Source organism: Palaemon carinicauda, chromosome 8 (genome assembly GCF_036898095.1).
Source record: "Palaemon carinicauda isolate YSFRI2023 chromosome 8, ASM3689809v2, whole genome shotgun sequence".
Taxonomy (NCBI): Eukaryota; Metazoa; Arthropoda; class Malacostraca; order Decapoda; family Palaemonidae; genus Palaemon; species Palaemon carinicauda.
In genome coordinates, this window is record NC_090732.1 from 136,570,279 (window position 1) to 136,586,036 (window position 15,758).

At 46.4% G+C, this 15,758-nt stretch overlaps 1 protein-coding gene across 1 annotated transcript in view; it reads left to right on the forward strand.

Moving 5' to 3' along the window:
- Positions 1-15,758, forward strand: part of Ctf4 (Chromosome transmission fidelity 4) — a 135,897-nt gene that overhangs the window by 115,752 nt on the left and 4,387 nt on the right. The window contains exons 16-17 of the mRNA XM_068379035.1: positions 12,956-13,164; positions 13,489-13,812. Coding sequence (XP_068235136.1) covers positions 12,956-13,164; positions 13,489-13,812 — 533 coding nt within the window. The remainder of the gene's footprint in view (positions 1-12,955; positions 13,165-13,488; positions 13,813-15,758) is intronic.

Consider the following 15,758-nt stretch of genomic DNA (forward strand, 5'->3'; position numbering starts at 1 on the left):
TCTTACTCTGTTTGGACGTTATTTGGTGATGTATTAACGTTTTTGGGTTTGGGCTTTCGCTTATTTGTTTTATTTGATCTGTGATCACGTACTTATAACTTAAAAGATGGGATTATAAAGTTTTTCAACCTATTTTAAACCTCACGAAAGCATAAGGGCGGAATGTAAACATTTCGTCCATTGATGACGTCACAGCCTCTTCTGTAGGCTGTCTGTCTTGCTTTTTTTCACAAAGAATGATAAGTGAATATTCTTTTAAAATAATAAGTTATAAATTAAATTAAAGGATTATTTTGAGAAAATTTTATCCTTTTAATAGTTTTCTTTAGATAATCTTCGATCTGTTTGCAAAGATTAACTAGCGTTCAGTTTATTTTTGTTACGCAGTTGTCAGTATCATTACAATATAACTTCTCAATTTTTAATTTGTACTACTGTATATCAAAGGAACATTTTATTTTGCAATTAATTGGTCTTTTCAGTATTTTTCCTTAGTCAGAGATTAAAGGAAGTTACAGTTCAGTTTATTTTATATGATGCAGTATTCTTTACAATCGATGTAGCTTACGATTCTATGTATCGTTGTTGCCTTGGTGGTTTTTGGAATAATAAAATTGTTTGTATATTATTTGTAAATGTTCCAATGGTACGAGTGATGATTCGTCTTTTATTGGAACCCCTTGATTTAAGTTTATTTTGATTTATAAATATATCTATTAAGGTAATATTTGATATTTAATATTTTGCATTCCCATTCAAACCATTGACAGAATTTTAAGTCTCTCCCTATGGAGTTCATTTCGTTTGAGAGAGCGTATACTTTGGTTTTCAGGTAATCATGAAACTATCTTTGTACCAAAGAGTAAGCGCAAAATTTTTAGTGCTAGATTATGCAGTGAATTTTATTCAGTGGAGAGTGCTTCTATTCGGACCTGTCGTTATCCTAGCCTTAGACCTCTGTCTAGCTCCCGGACCCAGGGGAGAAGTTAAGTCGAACGGCAAAAGGAATCGAGAGGGTAACCAGGCGTTACAGTCCTCTCGAGCAGTTTCTGTCAATCACCAGAACGCTCACCCTCGCTATAGATAAAGCGAGGTATTATTTTTTTCAAACGTCATACGCGCGCTTCAGGTGCTAAGCTGAAAACAAATTAGATTCGTTCTGTGTGTGTTAAGTTTCATGCGGCGCAGACGTAGTGCAACCGCCTCCACCTGATGGGTGTCGTCTCTCGACAGTGGCAAGCGCTAGGGATTGATAAAGATAATGCTGAATACGTTTCGCCTAAGGTTGATCCTTGATCTTTGCTGTTAGGCATGAAACAGCAACTATCTTCGTTTATGCAGTCTTTTCAGCCTGCCGTTAACAGTGCGGTTGGGTGTCTCGATTCCGGTCTTTGACACGGTCGCACAGGCGACGTGTCTTTAACGGTGAGGACTCGTTGTCGCACAGATGGCCTACCAACAGCAATGTTCAACGGTGGGAGAAAGTGGATACATTACTTCGACTACCTGCTCAACGCAAACCGACCGCTCTTAGCGCCTAGTATCAGTCTATCCAGGCGCGCTGACGTTTGCCAGGCAGCAAAGCCGGCGAAGCGTCGACGGAACGGAGCGAAGCGCCACGTGGACGCTTCAGTGTCAATGTGGACGCTTCTGCGTCAGTGTGGATGCTTCAGTGCCAGTATGGACACTTCAGCGCCAGTATGGACGCCTCAGCGCCAGTGTGGACGCTTCGCTACCCATGACAATAGACTTTGATGTCTACCTTGACTGTCTAGTGTTGAGTTATTGTTGCTCCAGGTGCTATATTAAGAAATAAATCTTAACTAGAAAGATATTATTTTCTCGGACCAAGGTCTGCTGGGCAAACTCTTGGTTGGGAGAACTAGAATTAAAACCTCTAAGCATTGAGATCTGAATTCAGAATCATAAGGAGTGAATTCCTAAGAATCGAGACTTCTCTTCCTAGGATAGGGATTGTAAGAGGAAGGGAATAACTTTCAGAAACTCATGAGAATTTTTCTGAAGAGTTTCCCTTATATTTTTACCTGCTGCTCCTCATTCCGACTTCAGAGTTTTCGCTAGTTGAGTTGATGGTGTCTCTTTTTATTTTATTTTTATTACTAGCCAGGCTACAACCCTAGTTGGGAAAGCAAGATGCTTTAACCCAAAGGGCTCCTTTAGGGAAAGATGGCCCAGTAAATTAATAGGGAAATAAATAAATAAATTAACATTAAATCATTCTCAGAAAAATAACGAACCTTACTGTAGAGGTTGATGCAGCTGCAACAGCAGGAAGGGCATTAAGGCCTTTATGAGAATAGAACGTAAAAGTATATCTCCCACCACAGGCAGATCTTTTATGATTTAATGTATTATGTTTTAAACCGCTCTTGTTAGTGACTCGTAAACAGCACAGTGCTCTGGAGGAGGTGTTTGTTCGTGTTCACCTTGCCCCTAACCCTATACCTCTTCCTTACGTTCCAACCCCTGGGAGAAGGAAGGTCGGTAGGCTGAGGTACTTCGCGGATCTTGTGCTTTAAACGTTTGTTCCGCCGAGCGATACTGTTGATGCAGTCCAAGACGTTCCCTCTCCACTTTAGAATGATGAAGTAAAGCTCTTTTCTTGTCTACGATTGTCGAGCTATGACATCACAACCATGTGACATAGTATCTTGAAAAGAGTGAAGTTGGAATGTCTTGAAGCGATCAGTTCGTCATTGCTATGGTATCATGGATCTTGTAACTTTTTTCTGAGTATTAGAACGCGGTTCCCTGACGAGAATGACATTCCACGTTTTCCCTGTCTACCAGACTAGGAAGTTACTTGTCATGTATGCACGCGAACAGAACTTACCCTCGCAGCAGGTGTGTTGTGATGCTTAAACGGGAAGCAATCGAGTGTGTGTTTTCTTCCGCGAGAGAAGCGGAAGTCAAACAAGTCACATACAATCCTAGCTCTTCCTCTGTAATCTGAGGCACTTTCAGGGAGGAAAGACTTTGTCCTCGTCGAAGGATGCAAAACCTAGACTTGGTAGTCACCAATCAATATGTCCAAGACCTTTCAGGAGTCGTATGTTTTCTAATAACTTACTCTGCAGTAACATGTAAGGTGACGTGTCAGCACCAAAATCGTGTAAGACACATAGTTCTTCGGGAGAAAAGGTGCTCAGTTTACTTCTGTTCACACTTCGTCTCCTCCCCCAGTTTGGGGAAATGTCTAGTACTTTCTTCTGAGGTCTAGAGACTACTGTTGACGGTATCTCACAGCATTGGATACGTTCAGTTCGCGCTCGAAGGCACGCTTGAAATGTCATAGGGACTCTCCCAGGTCGCTCACAGGACTGCGGTTGATGTTCTCGCCTGGTCTTTGCTCATGCTTGAGTTGGCGCACACGCTACCCCGCGAGTGTAGGTTTGGTCTGAGCTAAAAGAGGTCAATTTCATCTGTGTTTAGCGTTTACGATTCTCGGGGTGGAGAAAATTTTCTCCTAAAAGTCTAAGGACTACCATAGACCAAAGAAATGGTTTTCCGATTAGTGTCAGAAAGCATAGTTCTCCTATGCTCAGTAATGCTTCCTCGCAGATATATGCTCGTGTTACGAGAAGCGTTAGAGGGTGCCTGTAGCAGTCTGGTCCCTCTCTTACGGCAGACATCACGCAGAGACACAGACGCAAGTTCTGGTCTCTCCCTCACGCAGTCACAGACGCCAGTCTGGTTGTATGTTGGACGCTGACAGTCAAAGTTGATCCTTTCAACAAGTTGTCCTATCTTCGCGGTCTGCGGGACACGCGACTATCACTCGTGCGGACAACTGTCGGCAATCAGTTCAATCTGAAATCCTAAGCAACCTAGCGCATGTGTCAGCCTGGACATATGCTGGATAAGGTTAGTCGGGGGTTTTTTTCCCCCATCATGATAGACTTAACAGTTACGTCTTAACGCCACTGACCGGACGCTATGCTGTCGCCTCCACGCAGCACGCTATAGATTTACAACAAGCAGGACGCACACAGAGCGCTGTATCCACACGACAAGGTGAACGCATGCAGCACGCTGACACCTTACGGCAATGCAAGCACATGCAACATTATGGTCGCATGCTAGACGCATATAGTCAAGTCTTTTTTCTCACAGCAGTATAAACAGACTATTGTCTCTCCTTCGCGTCTCTCTGGCCTCGAAGCTAACGCTCCCTCGCGTCAAGCTTTGGTTTTTAGTATGTTGAACACTCGCTGGTTACACACGATCAGGTCTTAACCTCACAGCATGAGGTTCACATTGTTGATGCTTCTGTTCAACAAGCCTAGCTTTAATATCGGTTTCTTGCGACCGATATGGACGCGTTTCGGGAGGCGGTTCTAGATCCTGACACACACTCATGACATGTTGAGCGTAGGCAGCATGCTGGAACCATACTGGACTTATGCTGGGTGCATGCTGGAAGCATGTTATTAGTCCTTTTCCCCATGTCAGGATCACGAACGCTTTATTTTAAACCATCAAGCTTTAGGTCTAGCTGCCTCCCAGTATTTCGGAAAACCCCTAAGATCTAGAGGGTTGTTCGAAGGAGACAGCTGAGGCTATCGCTTGTACAAAGGACATTTGCCTCAAGGTTTTCCAGCCCAATTAGGGTGTTTTATGGAGTGGTGTAGACCTAAAGCCGGCTCTTCATTTGGTGACTCTAACACAAGTGCCCTATCTCTTCTTAGACCTTAGAATAAAACATTTTTTTTCCTCCTCGACCATCAAAGGGTACAAGAGTATGCGGGCAGCTGTCTTGAGACACAGAAGATTGGATCTATCAAATAGAGAACTTATAGATCTCCTCGGATCATATGAGATGACTTGGAAGCGCCAGCCTGAAATTTAGGGGTCGTTTCTGGAATTTCGCGGTAATGACAGATCCGAGCCTTTACACTTGGTTTCTTTTTTAAGGCCTAACTTTGGAGACTTTCTGAGTAAGTCTACCATAGTTGAGAGTCAGTGAAGTTCACTCTTTTAGCAAGAACATGGACTTCACCATGGTTAAGCCATAGGCGCCTTGCAACCTGGATTCTTGGTCATTAACAAATGTCCTTCTCATCCATGGCCTAAATCTTTCGGGATCACTATCCTCTCGAATTTGGGTTGTGAAGGGCTGAGAAGAGTTTTTTGCCCGGTTAAAACGATGAAGTTTTATCGGGACAGGACCAAAGACGTTAGAGAGTCTATTCATGACTCTTTGGTGCACGGTCAAAAAGCCTGCGCTATCTATGTCTACAAAATACTATCATCTCGTATAGGCTTTAATTACAAAGGTTCTTTCACACAGTTGTGTGACAGATCATAAGATGTCGAAAGAGTAAAGACTCGTGAAGTTAGAGCTGTAGGAGCTTCTGTAACTTTTAAACTAAACTGTTCTCTGCAAAGCATTGCATATACAGCCTTGTAAAGGGGTAATCCTGTATTCGCCTTGCATTACTTTTACCGTATCCAGTCTCTTTTTGAGGACGTCTACGTTTTGGGATCACTCATAACAGCAAGTGCAGTAGTAGGTGAAACATCCACCACTACATTTCCCTAAATTCCTAGTACCCCTGTTCTTCTCTTGGAACTGTTATATATATTTTTTATGATTGTACGTGAAGATTGGTCGGCAATCTTTGATCTAGTCAGGTGGTCATTTTGTTCCTAGAGAGCGCCCGGAACAAGGGTATTAGTTGAGGTCCTGTCATGTTATAGGTTATTGAACCGTTTAACAGCCCCCTGGGTGGACCGCTAGATCTCCTAAGGATAGCAGACAAAATGAGGCAGAGCATTGCTGTCAGCTTCCTTATCAGGTGAGAACCGCATAAGTTGTTTATGTAACTCTTAAGTGAATTTCCAATTATACAGCTGTCTCTGACCTGCCATCAATGGGTGTCAATCAGCTATTATATAACCAGCGGGTAAGTTTTATATTTAAAAATTATATTTTCATAATAAAATGAATTTTTGAATATACTTACCTGCTGGTTATATGTTAAAATCCCACCCTCCTCCCTTCTAGAGACCATGGGGCATGGAAAATCTGAATTGGTTGGGTATAGTTCTACCTGTAGTACCGCGAGGGCGCTAGGGTACACTTGGCATATCTGCGCTAAGCCGCGCGAGATTTTGAATTTCCTGCCGGGGCGTCCAGGGACTTTAGCCATTATATAACCATCGGGTAAGTATATTCAAAAAATTTTTTTATTATGAAAGTATCATTTGTTCCAACACAGATACTTACCTCGAAACACTTTCTTAGAAGTCCACTGGTGGCTCCTCTCTTAACGACCAGAGTTTTGCGTAGTTTACCCTACACCCACCTTCTAAGTGACTTGGTAGCGGAAGAGAACGTGACCTGGGGCAATGACCGAGGTCGGCCAAGAGGCCACGCTCTCACTCTAGGCAGTATGTTTTCTGGTCGCGTTGTGTGCACACACCGCTCTCCTTAGTTCTCTGTGCGACCCCCTTTGTTCGATCCCACGTGCTTCCCACATGGTTGTGATTCTTTAGCAAGTGTTCAGTGCCTTTACTCGTGCTTTAGCTTTCAACCCCTTGTGCTTTACTAGTGTTTCAGTACTTTCCCTTTTTCGCGTTCTTGTGTATTGCGATTCTTTGTGTTAGGCTATGGAGCCTGTTCGCCGTTGTCCTGGGCCTAGAGCCGATAAGGCGTGTGGGGCTTTCCTGTCCAAGCCTGAGGTAGACCCGCATACGTTGTGTACCTCGTGCAGGGGCAAAGCCTGTTCTTCGTTGGACACGTGTCCCGAATGTGCGGAATGGAGTGAAGTTCAGTGGGTGAGGTTCTCCACCAAGAAGAAGAAGGCGACGAAGAGATCACCACGGAAGTCAAGCGTTTCTTCTCCCGCGACTTCGGCAGGAGAAGGGGTGGTAGAGTGTATCCTTCTTCCCCTACTCAAGCTAAGGGAAAAGGTAAGTCCTTGAAAGGTAAATGGATGGCGCATCCTTCCCGGGAGAGTGATAGTGCGGTTGAATTATCTTTTGCTAAGGCGTTGACGGCATCTGTAGGTGAGTGTAGTGGGGCTCCGAAGGACGGGCTTCTCTCACATAGGGGCCGCGTCGCTACGGAGGACCCCATGTGGTCCAATAATGCTGCGTTTTTTTCTCCAGATCCCTGGGTAATTGTTTCAGGGGCATCAGCTACGGAAGGCGCCGTCGGCAGAGAGGAATCCCCGCAGGAGGACCCTATGGCGTGGGACTTGCCAAGGACGCCTATGAGGTCCCCACTGGACATCGAGGAAGGGCTCAGTGAGACCTTCTCATGCGTTCCTCGCCCCTCCGCGTGGTTACCGACGAAGGCAACTCTTCAGGATCATCGGCCAATTCCTTCTACGTCGGGGCTGCGGAGGAGCCCCAAGAAGCCAAAGTCGTGTTCAAGGTCTCGACATTGCAAGGAGATCTACTCCTCGGGGCGAGACTCGTCTGATTCCTCGAGCAGGGACCGTCGAAGACGTCAAAGGAGGAAGAGGGATCGTTCCGTGCGGAGGAACTCCCCTTCGCGGTCTCCCACACATTCTCGGGGCACAAGAAGTCCCCGCTCCCCTCCACCCAAAAGCAGGAGACCAGTATCACCGCAGGGGACGTGGGTTTTCGTCCCTAGCAAGGGTACGAAAGGCCTGGCCAGACCCGTTAGGGCGACACCTGAGCGGGAGGGAGACAGTCCTCCTAGAAGGGCCTCCAAGTTCCTCGCCAGGGAGTCCCCCGATGAACGGAGGACCGCTACTTGCAGGCCTAAGTCCCGTTTGAGAGACAATCAATCCGCCCAGCGGAGGGATTCGTCATCGAGGATGGGCAGCCGCGACAGGCCTCCCCATCGAGAAGATGCACGGGGACGGGCACCCTCGTCTTCTGGGTCTAAGTCCCGTCCGAGAGACACTCAATCCGCCCAGCGGGGGGAGTCGTCCTCGAGGATGGGCAGCCTCGACAGGTCCCCCCATCGTGAAGCTACACGGGGACGGGCATCCCCCTCGAGGGCTCTCATGGAGGAAACCGTCTCGCCCACAAAGACCTCGAGGAGGAGAGAAGTACTGGAAGTCGATGAGTGGAGGGACCGAGGGTCCCATCGGCACGAAGGCTCCCGTGCACACGCCTCTCCCCGTCGGTCAGAGGAAAGAGAGGGTGAGACGTCGGCGGGGGAGGACTCCGCTTACAGGAGAGTCCTAGCCTTGATCAGGGTGTACAATGGCTTGGTGGAACCCGCCCCTCAGGAAGTGGAAACATGGACCTCTGGCCTGAATAAGTTCTTCGACGCCCCTACCCAGAAGAAATCCTCTCTCTCCCTACCAGAGGCCAGGAATGTGGGAATCGGAAGGGCTCATATCGATAAAGTTATCGTACGGAATAGCGACTCCGCCAGGGGATATAGTTCGGCGAAACTGTTGCAAGGACTTAAATCTCAGACTAAATACTACTCCTTAGAGGGCAGGACGAGTTGCCCCTGCATGGCGGCGGAATCTATTGACATCCTGTGCCAGGGCGTTTCGGACGAGAGGGCAGCCTCGGCCTCTACATTCTTCTCCCAACCCGAGACAGCTATGATGGAGGAGATGTCTAAGGACCTGGTGAACGTGGCGTCCTGGCTGGATTGGTGGGCCACCACCTTGGTCGGCACCCAGATCCTTACGGACTCTATGGAGCCTGCAAAACGGGAGGCTCTGAACCAGTTGCTAGAGTCGGGTAGCCGAGCCCTTAAGTTCATGACATTCCAGTCCTTGGCTCTCTCGGCTAACTGGGTTCTGCGGAGAAGAGACGCCCTGCTCAAGAATCTTCCGGTCAAGATCCCCGAAAGGGAAGCTCGAGCGTTGAAATATAGCTCCGTCTGGGGAGACCAACTATTCCCAACGAGGAAGGCAGAGGAAACCATGGAGAAACTGGCCAAGAAAAGGGAACTCTCTGGCCTGAAGCCGCAGACGGCGCGTCGCCCGGCCTTCAGGAGGCCCGTGACGGAAGCACCTGTGACTGTGCGGTCCTTCCCGGCCCAGGGAAAACGAGAACCCCCGTCGGGGCAGTGGCCTTCCTCGACGAATCCCTCCCGAAGGGGATCCTCCTCGGCACCAACCCCGTATAGGAACTCCTATTCCTCCTCCAGGAGAGGCCGAGCAGGCCGTTCCTCCCGTAGGAGATAAGATGGGAGGCCCCCCTTCCCTGCCCAAGCCTCTGGTAGGGGGATGCCCCAGTCTGGCATGGCAAGCATGGAAGCTCCACGGAGCGGACCCGTGGACAGTCTCCGTTCTGAGAGAGGGCTCCAGGATCCCGTTCTTGGAACAACCACCCCTGTTGATCCCAGCGTCCCCGGCGGACTGGTTGGTGTCGAAGGACCCAGCGAAGAGAGCTGCACTCGGCGAAGAGGTCAGCAAGATGTTGCAAAAAGGAGCCCTGGAAGCAGTGGACTTGCCGGGTCCAGGATTCTACAGCTGCCTGTTCCTAGTGGAGAAAGCAACGGGAGGTTGGAGACCAGTAATAGACCTGTCAGCCCTCAACAGGTTCATCAAGAAGATACCATTCAAGATGGATACACCAAAGACGGTCATGGCGTCCTTGAGGGAAGGGGACTTTATATCTGTAGACCTCAAGGACACCTACTTCCAGGTACCCATCCACCCGTCAAGCAGGAAGTTTCTCCGGGTGAAGTGGGGTGCCCAGGTGTTGCAATTCAAGGCCTTGTGTTTCGGTCTTTCAACAGCCCCCCAGGTATTCACGAGAGTGTTCACGATGGTTTCTGTTTGGGCACACGAACGGGGAATTAGACTTATCAGATATCTGGACGACTGGCTACTCCTTTCATCCTCAAGGGAAGACTTGAAACTACAAGGAGAGGATCTTCTACGTTTGTGCAAAGAGCAAAGACCTGGGCATCATGGTCAACTTGGAGAAGTCACAGCTACCCCCAGCCAACAGGACGACGTACCTGGGAATAGTACTCGACTCCTTACAAGTCAAGGCATTTCCGGGTGCTCCTGCCCTTCCTTCGAGGACAACCCAGAAGAGCAAAGAATTGACAGAGGTTGGTAGGACACCTTGTGTCCCTGGAGAAGCTGGTTCCCCACGGAAGACAGCACCTGAGGGTGGTTCAGTGGAACCTAAAAGAACGGTGGAACCAGAACAGTTCCTCGGACTTAGTAGTACCGGTCCTTTAGGAGACCAAACGGGCCTTAGAATGGTGGCAGGATCGCTCACACACCCTGAGAAGGATTCCACTTTCCAACCAACCTCCGGAGCTCCTCTTCACGGACGCATCGAAGGAAGGGTGGGGAGCTCACCTCCGGGAAAGGACTGCAAAGGGAACGTGGACGGAAGAAGAGAAGTCTCTCCACATCAATGTCCTAGAAATGAAAGCAGTCCAGGAAGCCTGCTACCACTTCGAGGAGGACATGAGGGCGAACTCGGTAGCCCTAATGTCAGACAACGCAACCGTGGTTGCATACGTGAAGAAGGAGGGGGGACTGAAGTCGAAGGAATTGTGCGATCTGGCCCTTCAAATCCTAAGGTGGGCAGAGAAGGGGGACGTCAACCTGACGGCAAGGTTCATTCCGGGGAAGAAGAACGTCCTAGCAGACGGCCTCAGCAGGGCGCATCAAGTAGTAGTGACAGAGTGGTCCCTACACCCACAAGTGGCAAACCACATTATCCAGATGTGGGGGTCTCCGGTAATGGACCTGTTTGCAACAAGGTGGAACGCCCAACTCCCCGTATTTTGTTCTCCTGTCCCAGACCCGAAGGCAGCAATGGATGACGCCTTTCAACACAAGTGGGACGGCCTGGACGTTTACGCCTTTCCCCCCTTCTCCCTATTAAGACAAGTCCTCGACAGAGTACGAGCAGCAACCAACCTAAGGATGACTTTGGTAGCGCCCTGGTGGCCAGAGAGGGATTGGTTCGCAGACCTAAAGAACCTTGCCACTCTTCCTCCCTGGCCTCTGCCCGTCAGATCAGACCTACTTTCAGAGGTTTCACGGAAACCCGGAGGCCCTTCGTCTACACGCCTGGAGGTTATCCATCGCCTCCTGAAGAAACAAGGGTACTCTAGTAAAACAGCCAAGAGAATGTCTCTGTACCTGCGGAAATCTTCCGCAGCCGTCTACCAGTCTAAGTGGGCGGTGTTCGTTAAGTGGTGCAGGGACAAGGAGATAGAGCCCTTAGAAGCATCCGTGCCTATTATAGCAGACTTTATGGTTCATCTTAGGGATAAGTTGGCCATGTCAGTCCCAGCTATTAAGGGATTTTGGGCGGCCCTGGGTCAAGTCTTCCTTCTCAAGGGCATAGACTTGGGCGGCTCCAGGCACATTTCTATGCTCATTAAGGCTTTCGAGCAAGCCTGCCCTCCTTCCGCCCCGAGAATTTCGAATTGGGATTTAGCGAGGGTTCTAGATATGCTCCGAAAACCCCCTTTCGAACCGATGAAGGACATCGTGGACAAGAACCTCACCCTCAAGACAGTCTTCTTACTAGCGTTGGCTTCAGCTAAGAGAGTAGGCGAAATACACGGGTTGTCATACAAAGTAGAACACTCAAGGGGATGGAAAGAGGTCACCTTGAAGTTTGTTCCCTCCTTTGTGGCCAAGACTCAGAACCCCTCGGTGTGGGACCCTAGGTTCAAGAGTTTTTCTATCCCTGCCATCCTGAACGTAGGGAACCAAGAGGACCTGAGACTGTGCCCAGTTAGGGCACTTAGGAAGTACCTCAAGAGTACGGCAGGCACCCGCCCCTCGGTTAAGAACCTATTCGTTTCCTGGGGACAAACGAAAAAGGGGATATCGAAGAATACGGTTTCATTCTGGCTCAGACAGGTCATAATGAGAGCCTACTCAATAGAGAGACTTCCAACACCGGGGAAGATCAGGGCTCACGATGTTAGGGGCATAAGCACCTCCCTGGCATTCGAGAGAAACATGTCGGTGGCACAAGTGCTCCGAGCGGGAACTTGGTCCAACCAGTCGACCTTCACCTCTCATTATCTTAAAGATTGTACGAGGAAATCCCTGGACGGGTTTTCCATTGGGCCGATCATCTCAGCCCTTCACGCGATTTAACGTCTCAAGCCCCAGGCTCAATCACGAAATATAGAGGATCCAAACACAATAACGTTTTCTATCCCCCTCTCTTCCTATTTTTCTTTCTATTTCTTGTATTAGCAGTCGACCTTATTAGCGTCGATCACCGTTCAAGGCGCCAGATTCGACATTATACAACAAGCACAACGAAGAAATTACAGTAGGGGTAAGTGTTACCACACTTAATGAGTATTTTGTGTAGTTTATCCTACTGTCCATCGGGGTCTTGGGCTTCGGGCACTCCCTCCTCCTAAGGTATAAGTCTCCTAAGAAAGTGTTTCGAGATAAGTATGTGTTGGAACAAATCACAAATTTTAAGTAATTTGTATTTTTCCTAACATACTTACCGAGAAACACTTCCGGGTTATGGCCCCCCCCCCCCCAACCGTCCCCGCAGTGCCTTACAGTCCTAGAGTATTGTTCCTTACATAAAACATACTGCCTAGAGTGAGAGTGTGGCCTCTTGGCCGACCTCGGTCATTGCCCCAGGTCACGTTCTCTTCCGCTACCAAGTCACTCAGAAGGTGGGTGTAGGGTAAACTACGCAAAACTCTGGTCGTTAAGAGAGGAGCCACCAGTGGACTCCTAAGAAAGTGTTTCTCGGTAAGTATGTTAGGAAAAATACAAATTACTTAAAATTTGTGATTTTGGCAATCTGTTAGAAATCAGTTTATTTCTGCTTACAAAAGTTTCTTATTGTTATTGATTGATAGCTCTCAATGTCCTAGAAACTTCTAAAAGCACAAAAGAAGGAAATAGCCTTATTTTTCATTTGTGCACCTTTAAGCATTTGTTTGAAGAGGGATCATGGATTTTATTTGTATTGTAAATTATTTTATGATTAGAATTTATAAGTGGTCATGATTTTATTGTATTTTTAGATAACCCTCTTCTGGCTGCAGCAGTTCGCAAGGAAGTTAGCACACCTAAGGCGAGTCTGTTAATTTCTCCATCAACTAAAAATCCCTTCAAAAAGAATACTCCTGGATCACAGAGTAACAAGAGAGGAATTGATATCATAGATCAGTTCAGAAAAGCTCAAAAGAAGGAGCACACCCCTGTTTTGAGACCGCTTGTTAAGAAACCTCAGGTAAACACTAAATGGTATGGTACCTTTTGCTAAGAAAACTTTGGCAGATATTTTAAGAGTTTATGTGTTCTTGTCAATAAACTTTTTTTTTTTTTTTACTTTTTTGAGACTCCTTGTTAACTTTTTCATTGTGTTTGATAATGCCACGGCTAGCATGTATTAGTGTATTGGGATAATAAAAAGATTATCACCTTTGGTTTCATATGCATGCTTAACCAGCATCATCATTATCTGTTTTTCCTTGTGATTCTTGTAGTTTTAGGTAAAATAAAACCCATTTTATATATTAGTATAGATATCTCATTGTTTACAATTTTTTCTCAGAGCAAACAGACAACCTTAAAGAAGAAACTTGTTGAAGATGATGCCAAAACACCCTCTGGAAAGGAAAACAAAAGTGAAAATTTGCAAGAGTCAACGTCACCAGTAAAGTCAATAAATCCATTTAAAAAGTCTGAGGATGCTACTCCACAACCTGTAAAGCCAAACTTGACATCAGAAATCCATGTGAAAAAGAAGTCTGCGCTTCAGCTTTGGTTAGCTGATAATGAAGAGGAAGTAAAGCTCAAGTTTCCTGAGGCTGCTGAAGGAGAACTTTTAGCCAAAGCTGCTCTTGTGTTTAAGGATGTGGATAATGATGTAAAACAGGTAAATGCTAGTTTGCTGGTTATTGGTAGTCATTTTTTTTTTATCTTTAATAGTATATAAGCTGGATTTTTAATTAAGACCTCTTTTTCTTGAAACAGTAAAGTCTTGTGAAATATGTTTATACTAAGTTAACTTTTGGGAGATGGTTGCTGGTTATTTTGTCATCCAAGTTATCGGTTTCAATATTTGTTTTTCTTTTGAGTCATTTGAAAGAAAATTATTTTTTCTTGCACTAGTGTAAAATTTCTCACTGTTATACTGTTTTCATTTTAATGTCAAAGTTTATCCAATTGACCATATAGAATGTTTTAGCTTATATAGATGCAGTACAGTAGTTCACTATAAAAAATGTTTTGTTCCTAATTGGATAAAAACTTCTGAGTCATTTATATGATTTTACTCTTAAGTTTTGCTACAACTAGAAAGAAAAAAAAAGTGTATAACTGGCAACCATATATGGTTACCAGGCAATTCCATGGCTAGGTAGCACACTCATACCTCTGAGAGGCTGAGTCACTCTACTCTGATTGCTCTCCTGGACAGATCTTCATTCCTTGCTACAATAACGAACCTACGGATTATTTTCCCTTTTCACTGCTTTTTCTTTGTGTATTTGTGAGATGAGTGGATTTTCAGGTATTATGTGGGTGGACTTGCCCCAGCATTGAAGGCTGTGTAGGCAGAACCTTCATGTAAGTGGTGTTTTGATTCACCTTGTGAATTTGGAGAGTGGCTGCCCTCCCAGTGGGAGAAGTATCGTGCATATGGCTAGAAGAGAGCTATGAGGGTTGCAGCCTTCTCCCCATTTTCTTTAGTTGAGTGCAAGCAGTAGAAGCTTCTAAATGCAATGCACAATCTCTTCCACCCTGATCCTCCTTTACCAGAGCCCTCGAGGTTCGCGACCATAATTTTTGGATTAGTGAAACTTTTGTCAATGTTTTGTTGTCCTCGAGACATAGCAATCATATGTCTCCACATGATACTGGTCCTTTGGCTTGGGCCCCAGTACAGCCTGAACTGGATTCAGTCCCTATATATTTAGTTCCAGATTATATTGTTTGAAACAGATGTCATCCATGAGCGGGCTCAGTGGTAAACATTTTATTTAAAGTTTTCAGAACCAAGATGACTTCTCAGTTTTGGAGGATTCTACAGTTGAAGTGTTGAAAATTTCAGCCCACTCCATGAACTCCGCATTTGCCAAATGAGTACAGTATAACATATCTCCCTTGCTTGCCCCCGGCTTTTACACACAAGTCCGGCATACCTCACACAGCAAGGGCCGGCATACCTCACACAGCTAGGGGCCCTTGGCATCACCTTTTTCTACAGAAGGATTCTCTGGGTTCACCCAAGAATTTGCTATTATGTTTTTCAGATGTTTGTTCACAGCAAATTCTACTTGGCATGTTTGGCCAATTCCTCAGTGTATAAATGTGGCATCCCCTTCCCGACATCTGTTTTGGAACGCGAAAGTTATAATTGGATCAACAGTGTTTCAACCACATGTATTAGCGTACCTGTACGCTGATGTTTACAGAACGCGCCGCCATCCCTGCACGCAACTTGAACATGCTGCCATCTTATCACACACTCGTGGGGGGACACGACCCAAGCACGTGGATGCACGGATGTGCTTCATGAATGCGCACCTTACAACTAAGTTTGGTAACTATGTTAATCCAACTCGCTTAGAACCTATCCCGTCTTTTAGACTAAATAATAACCGTTGGTCCTCTGGCCAAGAACAATCCAATGTCTATCAAATACAAATTTTCATGATAATCGGAATGAAATTCAAGCTGGGTGATGATTTGAAATATCCTGGACTCCTTTACACTGGGAGCGATGCGTAACACTACCTATCTCTACACCCTGCTGGTCTTAGCTCTGTCTTTAGTGTATATCCATTTATTGTTGTAAAAAAATTACCGCGATATTTGAAA